The 21,239-nt window shown below is 37.9% G+C and overlaps 1 protein-coding gene across 5 annotated transcripts in view; it reads right to left on the reverse strand.

Annotated features, from left to right (window-relative positions):
• The window catches only part of ULK4 (unc-51 like kinase 4), a 195,055-nt gene that overhangs the window by 153,131 nt on the left and 20,685 nt on the right, over positions 1 to 21,239 (reverse strand). For all 5 annotated transcript variants that reach the window (XM_042477193.1, XM_042477191.1, XM_042477190.1 and 2 more), the window contains exons 16-20: positions 20,425 to 20,471; positions 18,347 to 18,425; positions 15,719 to 15,826; positions 10,549 to 10,632; positions 3,758 to 3,919 (exon numbers count right to left, since the gene is read on the reverse strand). In XM_042477193.1, coding sequence (XP_042333127.1) covers positions 3,758 to 3,919; positions 10,549 to 10,632; positions 15,719 to 15,826; positions 18,347 to 18,425; positions 20,425 to 20,471 — 480 coding nt within the window. The remainder of the gene's footprint in view (positions 1 to 3,757; positions 3,920 to 10,548; positions 10,633 to 15,718; positions 15,827 to 18,346; positions 18,426 to 20,424; positions 20,472 to 21,239) is intronic.

The following is a 21,239-nucleotide window of genomic DNA, read 5'->3' on the forward strand; positions in this document are numbered from 1 at the left end:
TTTTTTTCGTAACCCGGAAATTTCGTAAGGCGGCGCATTCGTATCCCGGGTACCACTGTAATGCAAAGTCTGACTGAATAATATAAAAAAAACTTTATAGGAAACATACCAATATAACTATAATCCAAGTTTATGTTCCAACTATGGAGGCAGAAGGGAAAGCATAAAGGTTTTTACACTGGCAGCCAAACTGGATTACATACCAAAACAAGATAATGTTACTGATCACAGGTGATTGGAATGCTAAAGGAAGAAACACAGCAGAACCAAACATTGATGGAGAATTTGGTTTAGGACTGAGAAATGAAGTGAGAGTTCAACTTATTGAAAATTTGTTCCCTACAGAAACAGTCTTCAGGTAACTAAACAAAGGGAAATATACATGGATATCACCAGATGGTCAATACAGAAATCAAAGAGATGCCATAACTGGAAGCAGAAGTTGAGAAAGCTCCATTGTTTCAGAAAACAAAACAAGACCAGGAGCAGATAGTGGCACAGACTGCTAATATCAAAAATTAAAGCTAAAGAAGTACCACCTGCTGCCTGTCCTGATTCTGCACCCAATTTGGCGTCATGCTTCCCCCGGCCCACCCGATCAGATAGCAGACAGCTGGGGTGTTCCTTTGGTGCAGGAACTGAATCTAAAAATTGAAAATGAATTAACAAAATATACAGATAAACCTGTACTATGCAGCCTTCCTGACAATGCCATTTAGCTAGAATTTGAATGCTAGAGCCTGAGTGGTGGGGAGGCTTCAGACCTCTAGATATTCACAAAAAAGGGAAGGCATCTTGGATCTCAAGAGAAATTTCTTTTGGTGCTGGTGGTGGTAGTTAAGCGTTATTTCCCGGAGTACCCACATGGTCAGGAGGAAGGGGTCTACCTGCAAGAACATCCCTCAATATTACCTAAACTGAGAACAGCTACAACATCTTGACAAAATACAGGCCTGTGACTAAACATCCGTCATAATTATTTTTCTCTTGTATAATTTTTAACACCTTTGTCAGACAAAGAAGCCGGTGGAACCTGAAAATCTTCCAACGTGTATTTTGTGCATTTCAGTTGTCCCAAAAAAGCTATCACTGGTTTGTGGATTTTGAATGTTATTGTACGTTGATACATGGCTAACATGGGTTGTACACCATTGGCAGGTTTCATTTTTATTAATTTGATCATTTGTATGTACAGCGCTGTGTACATTTTACAGTGCTATAAAAATAAATTACAATAATAATAATAATAATAATAATATAACAAGTTTAAAACTTCTTTTATATTTGCACCTAGCACAGTAGTACATAGATGTAACTGAAGTTAAATGGAGTATAAACACAGCATCACAATGCAGGAGAACACTTGGGACAAGACCTTTTTTCTGCCCCTACAATCCTATTTTCAGGCACCTAAAACAATAATGGAAATGAACTTATTACAGTGCAATGTGTATCTCACTATTCTTCCACACAAAAACAAAGTAACAGCTGGCAAACATAAAAGATTTTGATAAGATAAAACCTACATATTAAAAGCTTCTGTGTATGGGTCAATTTAATCAATAAGGATGGAATACATCCTAAGATTTATAGCATGAATGAATGAAACATGTCCATTCAAACTTGTCATTATAAAAGAAATGTTCAGATCAGGCAGCTCCATCATATCACCTGACAGCTTATATTGGTAAACATTATATTATACTTATAGCCATTAGCTTCCAGTAATTCTGCTGATCATGGTTTGGACTCCTCCTGCCAGCTCTCTGAATCCTTTTATTTTCTGTTTGCATTTTAATTATCATTCAGACTATCACTCAGCAATACAGTCTTTTTCATGGAGCTGACTTTTTCATCCCTGTACCATTTGCTGTCCATTAATAATGCTTCACTCTATTTCCAAGGGAAGATCAAAAGACCTTAGATCATGAGTAAATTAAGTCTAATTCTGTTTATACCACCCCAGCAATAAGAGCTAGTAAAATCTCATCTATGTACTGATTAGTAAGGAAGTGCCCAGTCTTGTTTGGAGTGCAGGATGAAATGGGGTGTATACAAAACTATCCACAACACAGTAAATTCTGCATAGGATGGAAAAGAAAGATCTTTGCTGATGTGACATAAAGAACATTCAGCAAACATTTCGCATATTAAAACCCAATGGAGACTGTGGTTCTTACGTATGAGAGAAAGATAAACATGCTGGCAGAGCAGCCCCAATTAAGATTTTTGTTTTGGCAATTCAATCAACCTTTCCAGAAAAAAGATCAAGGAGACAATATGGATTAAGCAGTTAAAACCAGATATCAACATTAGGGAGGTGCTGAGACAAGTAATATTCTTTCACACTGGATTTTAGACAGGTGCTCTAAATTAAATGTTTTTCCTTCTGAAAACTGGAAATGCCATATATTTCCAGTTCTGTATTCTTCTAGTTCTGTAAGCACTCTTTGAGGGTTTTTGGTTGAGGGCTAGAGCAGCAAGGTGCCAGGAAAGCTGTGCCTTATTCTGAAGAAGAACTGCCCCTTCCAGTGACTTCTGGGAGCAATTATATTCATTCTTGGTCAAAAAGAATTTGTAGGTGCAGGAGACTGGGATTGTCCAGGAAGAGCACGGAGCCACAACAATGGCTCACAAGACAATGACCCACAAGATTGATGATTCTTTTTGTTGCCTGTTTTATTGAACCATTTCCTGTATTGCTATGTATTTTCTTTGTATTATCCTATCATTTCTTAGATTATATGCCATAGGCAGGTTTACTCTTTTATATTTGTTGTTTTTATGTACAGCGCTGTGCAAATCTACAGCGCTATAATAATAATAATAATAATAATAATAATAATAATAATAATAATAATTCCAACCCCTATTTTATCCTTTGTTGTTTGCGTGTGCTCTCAAGTTATTTTCGAGTTACGGAGACCCTATCTGGGCAAGATTTGTTCAGAAGTGGTTTGCCACTGCTTTCCTCTGAGGCTGAGAGCATGCAACATGCCCAAGTCACTCAGTTGGTTTCATGGATGATGGGGAATTGAACTCTGGTTTCCAGAGCTATTATTACCTCGATAATACTGTCTGAATTCAGGAATGTTGTTGTTGTTGTTGCTGCTGCTGCTGCTGCTGCGTGCCTTCAAGTCATTTGCCACTTATGCCAACCCTACCATGAGAGTTTCTTGGCAAGTTTCTTCAGAGGAGGTTTGTCATTGCATCCTCTGAGGCTGAAAGAGTGTGATTCACCCAAGGTCTTCTAGTGGGTGTACATAGCTAGGATTCGAACCCTAGACTCTAGAGTCATAGTTCAGTGCTCAAACCACTATACCATGCAGGCTCTCTTATTCAGGAATTACATTTTGATTAATAACAGGCAGATTCTTATTAGAACTTTTTTATTAGAAAGATAAAATCCTGACATATTTGTCAAATCAATACTCATAAGAACCATCATCTAAAGATAGCCCCCATGAGTCCTGAAACTGCACTATGAGTAAACGTGTGCAAGTGAAACTGAAATAAATACATATTCATCCTTCTCTCTTCCTCATCATTTTTCTTTCTAATTTTTCTTATCTCCTCAGTCAGATTTCATCTGCAAGCTCCTTGGACATTGTAAATTACTATGCATCTTGACAATACTCAATGGTGAATAAAACATCTTGAGATCTCTGAAGTTTTAGAGATTACAGCCGAGAATTTTAGAAGAATAAATTAAAACATAAAAATTGTAAACAATAAATAAACAACAAAATCTTCTTACCGATATAGCAGTTATTCTCAATGAATCTATGGTTGAGTGCATAAAGAGACACCACAATACAGGTCCAATTTCTCCAGTAATAAATCCTTGAGCATGAGACGAGAAAGTGGAGCACACATTTTCAACAATCTTTGCTGCCATATGGTTTATAATGCGTTCTTCCTGGAAAGAGGGAAATGGTTTTTTTTAAATCAATTTCATTTGTAAAAACTATAAAGAAACTGAAATAAAAAAGTTAGCAGTTGTTGATAGATTAAGGGAAGGGACATCATCTTCCACAACTATATTCTGTATTAAACTTATTAATTATTTATGTTTTATAAAAAAAGAAATCACAGTGCTTCACATATGATTTCTGCAGTAAGCACTGTTTCCCTAAAATGGCTCCAATTTATCAGTCAGCATGGGGAAAAAATATGTGATCACAGGACCATCAACCCCAGCTGCTCTCCACTGTGTCCTGCTGTTATAGTCTGCAAAACTCATAATTTTAAATATTCAGTGTTTAGGTTGCCTTATTACTACATATTAGATAGCTGAACTTTATTAACTTCTAGTGGGAAAAATAGGAAGAGTACCACTCCTTGCTTCTTATTTCGCTCCCTGACTGAGCACTGTAAGCTCTAGGGCTGATCTAGATGTCCTTCTGATGTCTGTGTACTTGGACAACACAGAATCTCAATCTCTGAATCCCAAACCTCCTTCACTTAACCATACCATTTTCATCCATCTGCTACTGTAGCTTCACATAAATGAGTTTCCAAAGCTACAGTAATACTGCCACAAGAATCACAAGTGTATACATGGAAAGTATTCAAAATAAGGCCATTATTTCATGCACTCATTTCTGCAGAGTTTTGTTTATGAGGTTATTTGGGCGCTAAGTCACATGTTTAGTTTGAATGAGAAAGAGAGCAAGAGAGTTTGCATGCAGGAAATCCCTATCTATCTAAGGAGGGGGAAAGAGAATGCAAAAATCTTCGAACAGCCTGCAGCAATACAACCTAATGACTACAGAAAAACTGTTGAGCAGCACAATCTCAGGGTATGGGAGAGGGGAAGGGGTGAGAAGACTGTACTAACCATGTGGTGGTTTTGTTTATGTGTGTATGTGTTTTCAGAGTGAGGTGTGGAAAGGAAAGAAGCATCTGGGTTGATGCAGTAGATCAGTGGCACCAAGGGGAAGGGGTGGCAAAAGTGTGCAATTTGAGTTGAGGAAGAAACAGAAAGGACGAGAGAACAAATGGGAAAAGTACAAATGAAAGTAATTTAAATGTAGTTTCAGTCAAAGGTTTGTTGTTAATAAAGTAGAATTTTAAGCATTTATTTTGCTCAGAGTTCTATATTGCAAGCCAACAAGGCATTTTAACAAAGATGAGTTCATCAGAAAAATATGGTTGAGTACATAATAAAATACAGTATATGTAATACAGCTGAAAATAAACCATATGAAATGAATTTATATTTATATTTGTGTTTTTAGCTTTTATATGGTAATGTCCTACATTTTCTTGAACATCCAACATTTCATGGTGACTTGTCCTCCTTTGTGGTTAAGATGCGGTTACATCTGATCACCTGGGGCAGAGCCCATGCATTCCCATAATTCCTTACCTTTGGCTATAATGACTAGGGCTAATGGATTTTGAAATACAGCAATATCATGAGGGTTATAGATTGCTAATTCCTGATGTAAATATAATAAAATACCTTGATACTTGAAAAGTTAATGGAATAAATCTTTGTTTAAGACCAATAATTCAAATCACTTACTGAGACTCTAACACTGCTTCAATCAGAAAATGAAAGGTACATTCTAAAAAAATCAAATCCAAACTATAAATTCAATAGATATCAATTATTATGGATGGTAAAAACAAACAAACTTCTAACAGTATACAACAGTGATTTTGACTACATGCATTCAAGTGTGTCCCTTAAGAACTTCTTCAGCTTTGCATATGGAAGCCAGTAATTACACGAATCATGCCCTGGGCCAGATAACCACAGCATCTTGGCTTGGAAAGGGTCATGGATTGTCACAATCTTCTATAAACTCAATGAGGCTGTCAAACTAATTCAATTTGCTGCCACCTGAGCTAGGCTCACTTAAGCCCCTCTGGGACCTATTATCAAAGAGTGTATAAGCAAGACGATTGTGCCATTTTCTGCTTAATTAGCTTCCTGAAATGGAAGCTTAAACTAAACTAATATTTGGTCTTCTGTAGTGAAGAGGTCTCTTCATCATATCACAAACATATAAACATTTTTGCAAAGCTTTCTCAAAACCAGTGCAACCTTATAAACTGCAATTGATTTAAAAACTCACCAGGGTTTTTTCCAAAAACTCACCAGGGAATCCACTTACTTTATACTAACACAGTAAAACACAGCAAATACAAAATAACTGTACGTGAAATTAAACTTAGTATGTTGAAAATAGCAATATAAAAAGAAGACATGCAAATCAACTGAATTATTCCATATTTTGCTTTCAGATTTGTAGAGCCTTGGGATCAGCTAGCTGCTTCTCTGATTAGTAAAAAAATTAAAATATGGTAGGAATTAATGTTGTTTAGTACTAGTAATGTTTCTAAGCACTGAGATTACTAGAAGGTTTCATTAATTTGTCAAGCTCACTTCTAAAACTCTGCAAACCAGTGCCCACCACTGCATCTGTCCATTAAATTTAAGCTGTGTGAGGAATTATGTTTTTGGCTGCATCCATACTGATGAAATAACGACACCATTCATAAATGTCATGGCTCAATGCTATGGAATTTTGGGAATTGTAGTTTGTTGTGGCACCAGAGCTCTCTGACAGCAAAGGCTAAATGTTTTCCAAAAGTACAATTCCCAGTATTCCATAACACTGAGTCATGGCAGTCAAAGTGCTGTCAAACTGTACTGAGAAAGAGAGAGGGGAAAATATTTCATTTTCATTACATTACCTAATTTTATGTTCCCCTGTATCATCACTTAGTCATCTGATCTTCTGTAGTAAAACAAAAATCAATCTCTCCCTTATGTATCTTCATAGGGAAGTGTCCCATCCCTATGATCTTCAAGGCTCCCTTTCTAATTATGTGTCTTTTTTGAGATGGCAGAATAAGGTACAAAGCATTCCAAATGCAATCACACCACCACAGGTCACATGAAACCCTCAACCCCATTTTTGTGCTCCACAAGCACCTCATGGGGGGAAAATAATTTTAAATTATCTGATCTGCTGCTGAAATTCAGTGGCTAACTAAAAGTGCACAAAAATAGTAAAATTGACTAACAAGTAAATTATCTTGTTAATTATCAGTCTAAATAGAGATCACCCTGTACAGTCGGCTAACACTTTCTGTTCAAGTTAACTGAGGAAGTCTCACTTGATAGTACTTCCAAAACCAAGTCAGCTGGAAGAGAGAATTGGCTAGTCGCACTCTCTCAGCCTCAAGGGAAGTATTAGCAAACTCCCTCTGAACAAATCTTGCCAAGAAAACCCCATGGTAGGTTCACCTTAGAGCTGCCATAAGTCGGAAACAACTTGAAGGCACAAAACATCATCCTCAACAACAAATGCCACCAATACTGTCTATGCTATTTTACCATTAAAGGTAAGTTCATGTGTTCCAAAGCTAATTACAGTACATTCTTTTAATTCTATAAAACATAAATCCACTGTGCATTGAACTTATTCTATAATGGATTAATTTTAATCCTAATGAATTGAACATAGAATGGATTAAAATTACTTTTAAAACAGCCATTCTCAGTGGTTTTGGGGAGATTTCATTTCTTAATAAAGACTTTTATTATAATAAATTAATATATTTTAGTTGTTTATATCAAAACATTTGTTGTTGTGTGCCTTCATTTCCAACATGATGCTGCTATCAGGGGGTTTAATTCCCCGATCACGGGGATTAATTCTGTATTTAAAACTGTACTTTTAAAAAAGTAACTTTTGTGAGCTACCTTGGGTCCAGTTCAGGTGAACACTGACATATAAATAACATAATATAAAATTCTTAGTGAGATTTGTTCAGGGAGATTTTATATTATGTTATTTATTTGCTTCTCTCTGTGGCTAAAAGAGTGTAACTTTCCACTGCCAAGCAGAGATTCAAATCCTGGCCTCCCAGTGTCCTAGTCTAACACACAAACCACAATGCCACGTTGGCTCTCGTATCAAAACATATGTAGCCCTTTTTACATATTTTATCTGATTTTTGTCAGTGTTATCCATTTTAAAATGTAATAAGCTCTGCTTATTTCACCTTAGGCTGCACCAATCTGAAAAATCATCCACTGATCCATGGGAATTGCCCACTTCTGCAATACAATTTCTAACAATAATCTAACACAGAACCTGCTGCTGTTGACATTTTTGCTAACTTATTACAACCCCAAGCTCTTCCTTTTGAATCAGAGCTAGTCCAGATCTGGTAGTGTTTATATACATAGGAGCAGGTGCAGGTGTGGGGTTTTTTTATAAGTATACATGATTTTATACTTATGTATTGATTATTATGTTCTATTATGTATCCCAATTTACATATTATTTGGGGAATAATTCCCAGCCAGCTTCAATTTTACCATCCTGCCTGAATCGTTAGTTCAATAATTGTTCAAAATTATTTATGAATAAATGAAGTATAACAGGTCAAAATATCAATTGCTGGAAGCTTGTTTTGCCAGAGGATGCCCTAAAATCTTACAGCGGAATAAAATAATACACTTTCAAAGATCCAGTAACTAAAATCAAGTTGAAATCAGCATAATCCAGTTGATGTTCACATATGAGAGTTTCGCAAAAACTATTTTATTCCTCTCAACTATTCAACTGTTTGGATCCAGAAGAATTTCCTCCAGTGAAAAAACACCTTTGTCTGATCAGTCAAACTTTTTCAGCTTCACTTTTAAAATTCAGACTAACATCCAGAGCACATTCATTACTTCACCGACATGGAACCTAGCAGCCACCATTGCGCCAGTGTCACTCAAATGTTGCATTCGCACTGCACAAATAATCCAGGTTGACACCACTTCAATTGTCTTGGCTCAGTGCTACAAAATTCTGGGAATTGTAGTTTTGTGAGATATTTAGCCTTCTCTATCAGAGAGCTCTAATGTCACAACAAACTACAAACCCCAAGATTCCATAGCATGGAGACATGGAAGTTAGAGTTGTATCAGCCTAGATTACCTCTGCAGTGAGTTGCTGCCAAAGAGAGGAGGGGAAAAGAGGTTAGTATTTATCATGAATGTTCATTCTCAGATGACTGGAGGGAGAGATCCACACACATGGATTTTTACCTTATGCCAGCCACTAAGGCTAGGAGTCCAAAGTTCTATTCACTAACAAACACTGACCCCATTCTCATCTAAGACACATATTCTCTCTCTCTCTCTCTCTCTCTCTCTCTCTGTGTGTGTGTGTGTGTGTGTGTGTGTGTGTGTGTGTGTATTCACTTACTGGGCAATAAAGAGCAGAATAATATTAATCAGAAACGCAATCAAGAAAATATGAAAGGAAATTTAAAAAAATGTCCAGCCACAATTCCAAATAGGGGGTTGTTCTTCTGGTTATCCAAAAATGACCATTCATATTGAATACCAACACCTCATTACTTGGGACTCCTGCCTTGATAGCATGTATAATCCATGTGTATGTGGATTGTTCCTTCAGGCAGCCAGAAAACAGAGTTGACTCTTGGCTGAATTTATGTTTCAGCAGTTTCTCTCATGTTTAGTAAATTGAAGTAATTCTGTGTATGTGCTACAAATGGTTCAAGGAACACAAAACATATTAAGAATTAACTACTGTTGGATACACAAGATCCAAATACTGAAGTTATGTTCTTGGTCAGTTAATGATCAAAGCATTGATTGAGCGTTCCTGCATGGCAAGGGGGTTGGACTGGATGGCCCTTGTGGTCTCTTCCAACTCTATAGTTCTATGAAAGCGACTAGGCAACTGTAACCTTCCAGATATTTTTGGACTGCAACTCCTGTAGTGACTCGGTAGTCACCAGTTGATTCAACTGGTCTACTCTAGTTGGAACTAATGTATTTATGTATGTATGTATGTATGTATGTATATGCATCTTCCATTTTTCTTTCTGATACCTAATCTTTAATACTGTATTGCTGTTTGTTTCAGACAAAAGATGCAATAAAAACTGAAAGTGTTTGCTTGATATATTCTTTGTACTTACAAGAAGCATTTTCAGGTTTCAAATGTGCCTTGTGCTCCAGCAATGTCAACTGACCTCTGGTAAATATTGTATAAAATTTTCTTTTCCATTTTGAAAATGAAATGCTTGTAGTCTGGAGTTTTAAATTATGGAAATCATCCCAGCATGAATCACAGAAACAAGTACACCAAAATTAGTATTTACTTCTATTGGGCACCACAGACAAAAGTCAGAAGAGAACTGATATGACATAAAAGGCATAACAACTAATGTCTAGAAAAACAAAACAAAACAAATCAGAAATGTACAAGTGACAGGAATTGTATTAGTTGTCAAAGATCTTCTTTTAAGAATTCTGTAATCTGAATAAAACACTGATCAAGCTAATTTTATTTCCAAAATTAAACAACAATGTACATATTGGCAAAATCATTTTACTTTTTGTGCTTTGTTCTTCTATGGGTTACAGTCTTACTATTATTTAAATTGAGAAGAAATCTTGGTTGATAACACACTACACTGCTGCAGGCTACAATCTTCACACAATGCCTAAAGGGTTATTACAATGAAGAAATTCTATTGAGAGCAACACAAAAGCCTTACCCCTTCCCAAAGGCACCTCATTAGCACAGTGTAAGCAGCTGAAGGAAGGACCCAGTAATCTCTAGGGTGCTCTTTTTTCTCTTCCTGTAAAGAATGTGGAAGACCAGAAATCAAATGAACTGCACATAATAGGATAACCCGTTATTTCAAAAATTATAATTTTTAAAAAGCACAATATCTATGAAGTTGTTTGTTTTAAATGGTCCCTTTAATGTCAAGCAAATACCATTTTGAACTCATTTTCTTAACTTCTGTACAATATGTTAACTTCTGCACAAGTTAGCAACTATGTTATCAGGTTTTCAAATGACGGGTACAATAATCATTATCAGATGAGTCACTGAGATTGCACATGGAATTGGCTGAATTAGATTATGACACACACACTCTGCACCTCATTGTGCACCTCATTGTGGGTTAATGTTGCTAGACTAGCTTCCTACACTAACTCAAGGTAATTACTTGAATCTCCATTTCTAATTTTTAGTGTACAAATGCCATGTGAGTTACATCAGTGTCTTTACAAAATTTTACAACATGAGAAAGAACTGGTTACTTATCTGTGGTTCTTTGAGTGGTCATCTGTGAACTCAGACAAATAGGTTTTGTGCCCATGCAGAGTTTTATTCAGAACATTCTAGAACTGAATAGTTTTTTGACAGGAAAACTACCTTCACCCTCTATCATGCACATTCCAGACTGCTAAACTGCCTCTCTCAGTTCTCAGTCTACCACAAGTGGAGAAATTGGCAGGACATGAGTAGAATTGATGGGTGAGTTGTATGAATTTCACAGATGAACACTCAAAGAACCATAGCAAGCAAACTCTTTCTTCTTGTTCATACTCTCTGTGGCTCACACAAATGGAGGACTAGCTACCTTACTTGCTGGAAACAGAAGATGATATGCCAGTAGTGAAAAAATCACAGAACACCTGAAAAATGTGTCAGCATGTGCTATGGTCCAATTTATCATGTATTATAAAGGCAAACTGTTGAAGCCATATAGCAGTATGGCACAAGTCAGGCAACATCATTCCTGCAATCAATGCAGTTGATGCAGCCATCACTCTGGTAGAGTGTGCCTGAAGACCTGACAATAAGGGGATTTTAACCAAATTGTGTATAAAATCCATTTGGACAGTCTTTAAGAAAAGACTGGCATCTCCTTCTTTATAACTCCATAAAGCAAAAATACTCTGTCAGAGTTCCTGATGCATTTGGTGCATGAAACTAAGAAGATAAGTGCCCTACAAATGTCTAAGAAACAAATAGAAGATTCCTTCCTAGGGTTGCACACAAAGGGAGAAAAACTTTTGGTTGGTTGAAATGGAATTATGAAACCACTTTAAGCAGAAAAGACATCACCATCCAGAGGGAAAGAAAGGCAAGCCAGCTCCATCAGGCCTTGTCTGAAAGAAGAAGGCCTTCCCTCCATCCACCATCCAGAGGAAGAGAAAGGCAAGCCAGCTCCATCAGGCCTTGCCTGAAAGAAGAAGGGCCCTCCCTCCCGTCCATCTACCGTGGTCCAGGCATCAGAGGGAGAGAAGATCTGCTGGACTTTGCCCCTTCCCCACTGCCATTCCCTTCTCCTTTTGTGTCTTGTCTCTTTAGATTGTAAGCCTGAGGGCAGGGAAATGTCTAACAATTTGTAAGCCGCTCTGATAGCCTTTTGGCTGAAGAGCGGGGTATAAATAAATAAATAAATAAATAAAAAATAAAACATGTCTGATAACAGTACCACTTTATCCTTGATGTCATGGCCAGCCAAGATGAGCTCTCGGAGGATGAGGAGGAGGATGAGCCTCCTCCAGAGCAAGGGCTGATTGAGGCTACGTCAGGTGTTAGTTCTGCTCTGCCAGGCCCCAGCTGTGCTTCCCCAGCCCCAGAGCAGGAGGTCCAACCAGGTCCTAGTGCTGAGGAAAGGCCTTCTATGGTGCCACAGCCTAGTGGTGATTCAGGAGACGAGGCATGCCTGCAAGTACCTTCTTATCAGGAGAGAAGGGCCGAGAGTGCTTGCAGGCGCAGATCCAGGAGGATTGCAGAAAGACAGTTAGCAAACCAGCCTCAGGTGGCTCGAGGGAGAGCTTCCCTGATTTAAGTGGAAGAGAGGCTTGAGTTTGTTGCTAGAGTTTATTGCATGAGCCCTTGGTGTGATTGCTGTCGCTCTAGCTCCAGACATCTTGTTACCTTGCTACCTTGACCTCGGACCGGACCTTTGTTATCTCTTGGCTATTGTGACCTCGGACTGTTTTGACCACGCTGCTTTCTGGCTTCCTGACTTCGGCTCATTTTTCGGCACGCTTGACTTTCTGCAACCCCGACACCGGCTTGTTTCCTCGGCTTGCTCTTTGACTGCTTCTCCACAAGGTTTGTTTTACCTACACGTGTTGGCTGCAGGCTTGGTTATCAGCATAAGTCAGAGATTGCTGGCAGCAATCCCGGACACTTATGAATAGCCAAGTAGGGAGGGGCAGATCTCTAGGCACATAAGTCTGAAGCCCAGTGAGCCAATGTAATAAGCCAATGTAATTACTACTAGAAAGGTAGCACTGAAAGATAACAGCCGCATCTGAGGGTATAGACATTTCAGATCCTTGACCAATCTTTTAACTTGTGGGTCTAAAAACAACAAAGGACTGTTAGTACAGTGGTAAACAAAAAATAGTGGTAAACAGAAATGGCAACCAAATAGATCCTGAGTGATGAGAAGGATAGACCTTTAGCACAGAGAGAAGTTAAGACCCACTGGAGTTCAAAAGGGAGACTGGATCAGTTGACAGCTTGAGCAAATTCCTGGATTTATTTCCATTTGTGAGCCCATGAGCACTGTGTAAAAGATTTCCAAGCCACATTAAGAATCCTCTGCACTTCCATGCCATGTGGTACAGGGGATGGATAATCCAACCTGTTAGCCTAAAGAAGCCTGATCTGGACAGACTATTGTGCTGCCAACTGGAATCAGAAGAGACCAATGACAAGGAAGATAGACAAATCCTGCAACATCAAGAGAAGAGTGGCAAACCATGGGAACAGAAATGTTCCTCTCCACAAGCATCTCCAAAAACATTCATACATTGTCCTATGTGGAGCACATTATATTGTGAAGAGATGTAAAGATTTCCACCATGGACAGACCTGTCTACAAGGAAATTGTAGGTGCACATGAAGAGGGGCCATTTGTGTGTTGTCATGTTCCTTGTATCTTCCAGAACATGGTCTAGGCTGACAACATGGATGGGGATGGCAATGTCCCATCAGTAAAGACACCACTCCCATACGAGAATGAGGAAATGTTTGGATCACATATCACCTTGTTTGTTCAAACAGTACACTGGAGTAAAAGAACAAATCAAAACACTTTGAGAGCCTTGAGGATGACAGAGAGCTCTAGCTTGTTGAAGAGATCTCTTGCAATCATACAATTTGACATTAACTTTCAGACTGCCACAATGACTCCCTTATCCTAGTATAGAAGCATTGGTGGTGACAATGATAACTGGCTTAGGTTGTTGAGGTGGCAGAGAAGTCCACCACAGAAGGTCCCTCCAAACAGACTAACGAGAAGATAACTTCTTGAGGGGCTGTTGCACTCCACATTGATGGCCACGAGGAACTATACCTGCGGAGGTGCACCAAAGGAAAAAGAAAGGAAAAAGAAAAGACAGTCGTATTGGCAGTTGTAATTGCTGGATCATCCTGTCTGTAGGCATAAGTGCTCTTGTCACTTGCAGTGTAAGGTGCACCAGCTTCAGAGCCATGTTGAAGGGTAGGACTATGTTGCGTTGGACTATGACTCTGGAGACCAAAGTTCAATTCCTGGCTCAGCCATGGAAACCCACTGGGTGACCTTGGGCAAGTCACATGTTCTCATCCTCAGAGGAAGGAAATGACAAACGTCCTTTGAACAAATTTTCCCAAGAAAACTCCACGATAGGTTTGTCTTAGGATCTCCATAAGCAGGAAACAACTTGAAGGCACATAACAACAATACCATGTAAAGCTCCAGGTAGAGGATGACTGCAAACCTATGCCCATTTTCTGGGCCTTGCAGATGTGCTCTAAGGTTTCATCCATGATACTGTTAGAGTCCTAAACTGTCGAAAGAAAGATCCTTGCTTTCAGAACAACCATTTCTTTACAGTAAACAAAACATAACAAAAAACTCCATGTTTTCTGCATCCACAGATTCAACTAAATGTGGCTTTAAAAAATTCCAAAACTAACCCTTTGAGTTGTTACTATTATATACGGCTGGCCATTGGTATCCACTGGAGCTGGGTTTCAGGACTCCCACTGGACACCAAAGTATGTGAATGCTCAAGTCCCATGATAAACAATGGCTCAATAAAAATCGTATCCCTTATATAAAATGACAAAATCAAGATTTGCTTTTTGAAATGTATTATCATTATTTTTAATATTTTCAAGCCATGGATGGTTGAATCTGTGGATACAGCATGCGTGGATACAGAGGACCAACTGTATAAGGGAAGGCATTTTACTATGTTGTTGTTAACTGCTATCCAATCAACCTCAACTCCTGGTGCTCCATGGATGAAACTTCTCCAAAATCCCCTGTCCTCAACTGTTTTGCTTAGGTCCTGCAGGTTCAGGCCCATTGCCTCCCTGATTGAGTCTAACCATCTGGCATGTTGTCTTCATCTACCTTTCCCAGCATCATTGTCTTTTCTTCTCATGCCTTCTCATGATGTGACCAAAGTATGACAGCCATAATTTAGTCATGCTGGCTTCCAGGGTATGTTCAGGCTTGATCTGTTCTAGAACCCATTTGTTTGTCTTCTTGGCTGTTCACGGTATCCTCAGCACTCTTCTTCAGCACCACATCTCAAATGAGTTCATTTATGTATATAATGTAGCTTGAGCATCCAAGGATTTTGGTATCCTGGGACCAAACCCCAGCAGATACCAATGGTGCGTTGTACATACTTCAGTGAGTCTACTCTAGTTGGGATTAACAAATAGGATTAGCCCTAAACTCTGAAATCTGCAAGGCTTAATGACAGACCACATACCTTAAAACAAGTATCTTTTGCTCTTCTCCCATAAAGTAAAACATGAGCTATGTATCTAAGGAGTCTAGAAGTTTAAGAATGTTTAAGATAGCCACATGGAATGAAAAGAGGTTTGCACAGAACTGTTTATCTTACCTGACTGGCCACAAGATAAAGCAACTCCCCTAGGGTAGGTAAAAGGCACTGTTTTAATTTACTGTTCCTGAAGTTCTCTCTGATCAATTCAGTTAAGAGAGTGACTGCCTGTAAAATAATGACAATATTAGCAAAAGAGAAATGCAGCATGGAAAGTTACAGTTACCTGCCATTACAGAAAGGAAAGCAGAGGAGAAAGAAGATGAGCTAAAGGCTCATACAGTTACTTATGTTCATTTCAGACCCCCTTGACTTTTCCACATTTTGTTGTGTTGCAACCTAAAAATGCAATGTATTTGCTTTGTTTTGTGTTTTTGGCAATCTCTGTGCTAATAATAATAATAACAACAACCTCCCCTTTTCCTAGTGCTGAAGTCAAGGTGGCTTGCAAAAAATACAAAAAAAATGAAAAAATATACATTAAAAATATATATAATTTAAATCAAGGCAACACTGTTTATTGTTTTTAGTGCAACATTCCATCACAGTGAGACCTCTGGAAGTATGTTCTGAAGGTTCTTAGGCAGTGAGGGAGATTGTGAGTCTGAATCTTGCTCTTCTACTGTGGGTAAAAAGCTACATATTGGGATAGTGTGTAATCTAGGTCAACATCACAAAACCTTTAGTTTAAGCAATGATTGAATACATATGACCATTGCATAAGTTATAAAGCATTGTTTGGAAAAATGTATAATTATTAGAAGTAAAAGATTTGGGGTAAAAAGAACTACTTCCAATTTTGTCAGCACAGTACAGTGGGCCCTCTGTATCCACAAATTCTGCATCCATGGATTCACCCAACCATGGTTTGAAAATTTTCACACCCCAAAAAATCCCAAAAGCAAACTTTGATTTTGCAATTGTATATAAGAGATGCCATTTTACTACATCACTGTATATAATGAGACTTAAGCACCCACAAATTTTGGTACCCATGGGGGATGCTGGAACCATGCCCCAGTGAATACCAAGAGCCTACTGTAATTGTTTAACTTTATTAAGGCCTACATTTGTTACTAGATCAAGATTTTTCTCCTGTGTTTAATCTTGATGTCTAAGTGACCTCTAGTGGAGGTTCATATAATAATACTACACCGATCTGTCCAGATTATGTGGAATATCCTATCAATTACATAGCTAATTGGTAGCAATTATTTGGCTGAGATCATAACAGAAATAGAATTTTAGCAATATTGTTTAGAGCCCATCCTGTTCCATCCTCATCTGCTGCTGTCCATGTGCAGTCCCTCCTGTTAGGAGAAGAAATGGGAGTCTCATTTCAACTGCCTTATAACCAAAAGTGCCAAATCCAGTAACTACAGACCTTGGGGAAATGGCAACACAGGACTGAGAAAGCTGTACATACTATTGGCCCAAAATCTCGTTAGAGGCAAAAGAAGCATACATGTGCTTAGCCACCATATATGTGCTCAGCTACCACAGGACTATGCTGCTGCTATCTAACCAGGGCTCTAAGAGGTGCATTACCTGACTTAAAGACGAATGAAATAGCTCAACTTTCCCTTGAAGTGGCTGAGATATTTCTTGCCACAGAAATCTTTTAAGCAAATCATATGTGCCACTGAAATGGTCACCAACCATTAAAAGATGTTATCCGTGCAGCTGTAAAACTACACAAATAATACTCTGGACAAATACTGCATTTGATTATCAGCTCCATTCTGACAGCATCAGAACATTCAGTTCACTACCTCTACTCCTCTTTTATCTTTAAAACATTCGAGAAATATTATACTTTCATACTGAAAAGCTACTTTCCAGCCATTAAACCAAGGATAAAAAGTAGAGAAAAACAATTCTAAAATTCTTACATATATTGATATCATTTTATATAATTTACTCTTTATTACAGTGTTAACCAAATGCAACACTCTTTTGAAAGTGTCAGAGATAAATGTTCTTGTTCTTTTTCTTACAAACTTTTAAAAAGCGAAAATCTTTTTTAATCCTTATGAGAGAACTAATCCTCTGGAACATTTTCTTAACCAAGGCACTCCAGACTCCACTTTGCCAAAGAAATGCATTTTAACAGAATGTTACACAGTACAAAGTTACATGGAGAGCCAGCACAGTGCACTGGTCTGACCATTGGACTAGGGCACTGAAGACCATGGTTCAATTCCCTGCTCAGCTATGGAAGCCCACTGGGTGACCTTGTGCAAGTTACAGTGTCTCAACCTCAGAGGAAGTCAAGTACAACCCCCCTCTGAAAATTTCTGCCAAGAAAACCCTGTGATAGGTTCACATTATCATCACCATAAGTCAGTAATTATTTGAAGGCACACAAAAGCAACATGGTACTTATCTGAACTTGGATTGTGAGGTTCAGATAATTAATCAGTCACAAATCAATCAGTCGCAATCAGTCACTCACTAATCTTGGCAAGTCATGGTCTCTTAACCTAATCTACCTTCAGGGAGATGATACAAACACTTTTCAAGGGAGTGGGATAAAAGTTTAATAGTCAATTGATTACAATGATGTAGTCCTCAGCATTTAAGCCAGTCTTAAAACTGACTGTTACTTCTCTGTGAAGTTAATTCACATCAAATTTGCTCATACGCTATTTTTGAAAATCTGATAACTACATTAAAAAGAGATATTACCTCTATAACTGGAACATTCTCTTTAAGTTCAGTTGTATGGAATGCAAGCAAGCCAATCACCCGGGCTGCTTTGGCACGTCTGTAATTAAACGTATTCATTAACTTTATGAAAACTTCAAATCTGCAAATATAAGCACTACGATAAATGTCATGTTATTTAAAAAGTTACATAAATTGGTCAGCATAAATAACTGTGAATTAAAATTAATTATAAGCTTCCAGATAACCTCATTAGCATCAAATTAGCACAGAATTATTTGACTGCATTGTTAAGCCAAATTACTTTTTTTCCAATAATGGACTGATATGAAAACCAAAAAATTTATCAGCGTCATGATTCACTCAGTACTTTGGTGTTAGCTTTTTATGAATATCAGAATTTGATAGACAACTATTGATATCAGGCAACTAAATACACTTCACTGTGAAGATCTCCTACCTAAAGTTTAAAATACAAAGTGTATATTTCCCAGTAGGCTACCCATGATTAGTCACTGTGTGTCTAGGAAGGGGTGAGGTACCTAACCCTTTCTCCATTTGGCCATTCAAAACTGCCCAGTTCCTTGCCTACCCACAGTGTCAGTATTAAGATGTAAGGACCTGACTTGGTTCTTACCATGTTGGCAGAGGTGAGATATAAAAATCAGATAAGTGGGAGTGAAGAGTCAAGCAAACCATTTATTACAATACAGCAGAAAGAACTCTATTGCAGCTACAGAACTGAAATTTATTTACTTTGTGTTATAATTTCACAATAACAAAGCATGAAACATTCAAGAGAAGGCTATTTTTAAAAACCAGAAGTGTCAATGTATATGCATATCAAAATGTATTCATACGACAATAAATATAAGTATAAACATCCTTAAGAATAGTCCTTAAGATATCCTCAATATTTTAATATACTGTATATTTATATCTTAATACTTTAATATCCTTCAGAATGGAATAACAGAAAGGGCATGTTGAGTAAATGTTCTAGTTATATTACATCCCCATAGAAAGCATTTTGTTAAACAATGCTCCCATAATCTCCATTAATCTCAACAGGATTTGCAAGACTTGGGTTGCTATTGCTGTATTCTTCATTCTTTCATAGTAAATACTAGCAAACAGTTAATAGGCACTACTATTTTCAACATTTGTCTAAATCCTGAGAATCGTTTAAAAAGAAGGCATGAACGTGCCCTTTGGGTGTAATATAGGAATGCCAGCAAGGAAGGGGTATAATATTAGGGTTCAAAACACACTGCAGAAATAATCCAGTTTGAGACCACTTTAACTGCCCTGGCTCAGTGCTTGGGGGATCCTGGGAATTGTAGATTATTTGGCACCACAGCTCTCTGACAGAAAGAGCTAAATGTCTCCCAAAATGACAGTTCCCAGAATTCTCTAGCATTGAGCCAGGGCAGTTAAAGCAGTCTCAAACTGGATTATTTCTGCAGTGTATTTTGGACCTAGAACCATATCTCATGTTTGGGACTGGGATGCTCTTTTTACTTACAAGAGTTGTTGTTGTTGTTATTATTATTATTATTATTATTATTATTATTATTATTATTATTATTATTATTATTATTTCCCCATCTTTCTGCCAATATAGGGAGAAAGGTCAATTAAATATAAGAAAGCTAAACAAATATAAAAAGATGACAAAGTAACAGAGAATCCAGCAATTAGTGGGAACATTGTAAAGCAGCCTAGCAACCTACAACTGTTTAGTTATTAATCCACGATTTAGCTGTAAATCAAAATACTCCCTCTGGAACAACCTCAACAGACAATCAGCTAAAGTAACCTGGCACTGAAGAGGTGTTGCCTGGGAGATCTTACTCTTTCTCTAGATAAGAGTACAGTAGATCACAAGTGAAGGCTCAATGTGCCATATGCACAGATTGCTGTATGTGAATGGTAGATTTTGTCTTCATTGAATAGTTCACATAAGATATTACACTGAAAGAAACACCCATTTCTGACCTGTGATATGCACAGAAGCCCCACATTTTGTTCATCAGAAAGAACTCAGAAAAATCAGGGTTAATGCAAATTACTGAATCTAGTGATTATGTGATACTTACATATCCCAATTTGGAGCAATCCGCAACTGTTGTATTAATTCAGGGAACTAGAATTTAAGGACATAAACTAAGATGAATGAAATTTATTTGAAAATAATATCAAGTTCTGATTTGTTAATGAATAAGAAATTACATCTAGTATGTTTAGTGTTATACAGCCTGCCCTCCCCAACAGGGGCTTGCCATCTGCAGATTTAAACATCTACAAACAGCAACCCCATTGCTGTTAATGGATGTGTGTGCATGTGGCCACAGCAGAGCAGCCGTCCACACGCACACGGCTATTGAAGATCCTGTGACTTTTGCCATCCACGGGAGGATCCAAAATGGAACACTCATGAATAAGAATGTCCCACTGTAGTTTTATTTGCAGTGGTCCAAGGTACAGAAGAAAATGACATTTTAAAACTACCCTATATCAGTGGATCACAAGCCAAGCGGATTAAAACAGTTCAATTTAAAGCTGCAAAATAATAGTCAACATATCAGTACAGATAGTTAAATATTTTCTAGGTCTTGGCTCAAGATACATATTGTATATAATTATAAGTCAACCTCGAGTATAAGTCAGGGTCAGGTTTTGGGACAAAAATTATGAATTTAGCCATGACCCATGGATAGGTCGAGGGTAAAACTTGGAGGCTGCATTAGTGTGTGGATGTGGATGTGAGGCAAGACTCTCATTGAGGCTTTTTGCTTCAGCATTCAGCTTTCGTTTCAGTGAGGCGAGGCGCATGGGCGGGAGATGAACTCTTAAACAAACAGCAGTATCAATCAATCACCCAGAACTCTTTCTGCTTGGCTCAAGAGATAAA

The sequence above is a fragment of the Sceloporus undulatus genome, chromosome 6 (genome assembly GCF_019175285.1).
Source record: "Sceloporus undulatus isolate JIND9_A2432 ecotype Alabama chromosome 6, SceUnd_v1.1, whole genome shotgun sequence".
Classification (NCBI taxonomy): domain Eukaryota; kingdom Metazoa; phylum Chordata; class Lepidosauria; order Squamata; family Phrynosomatidae; genus Sceloporus; species Sceloporus undulatus.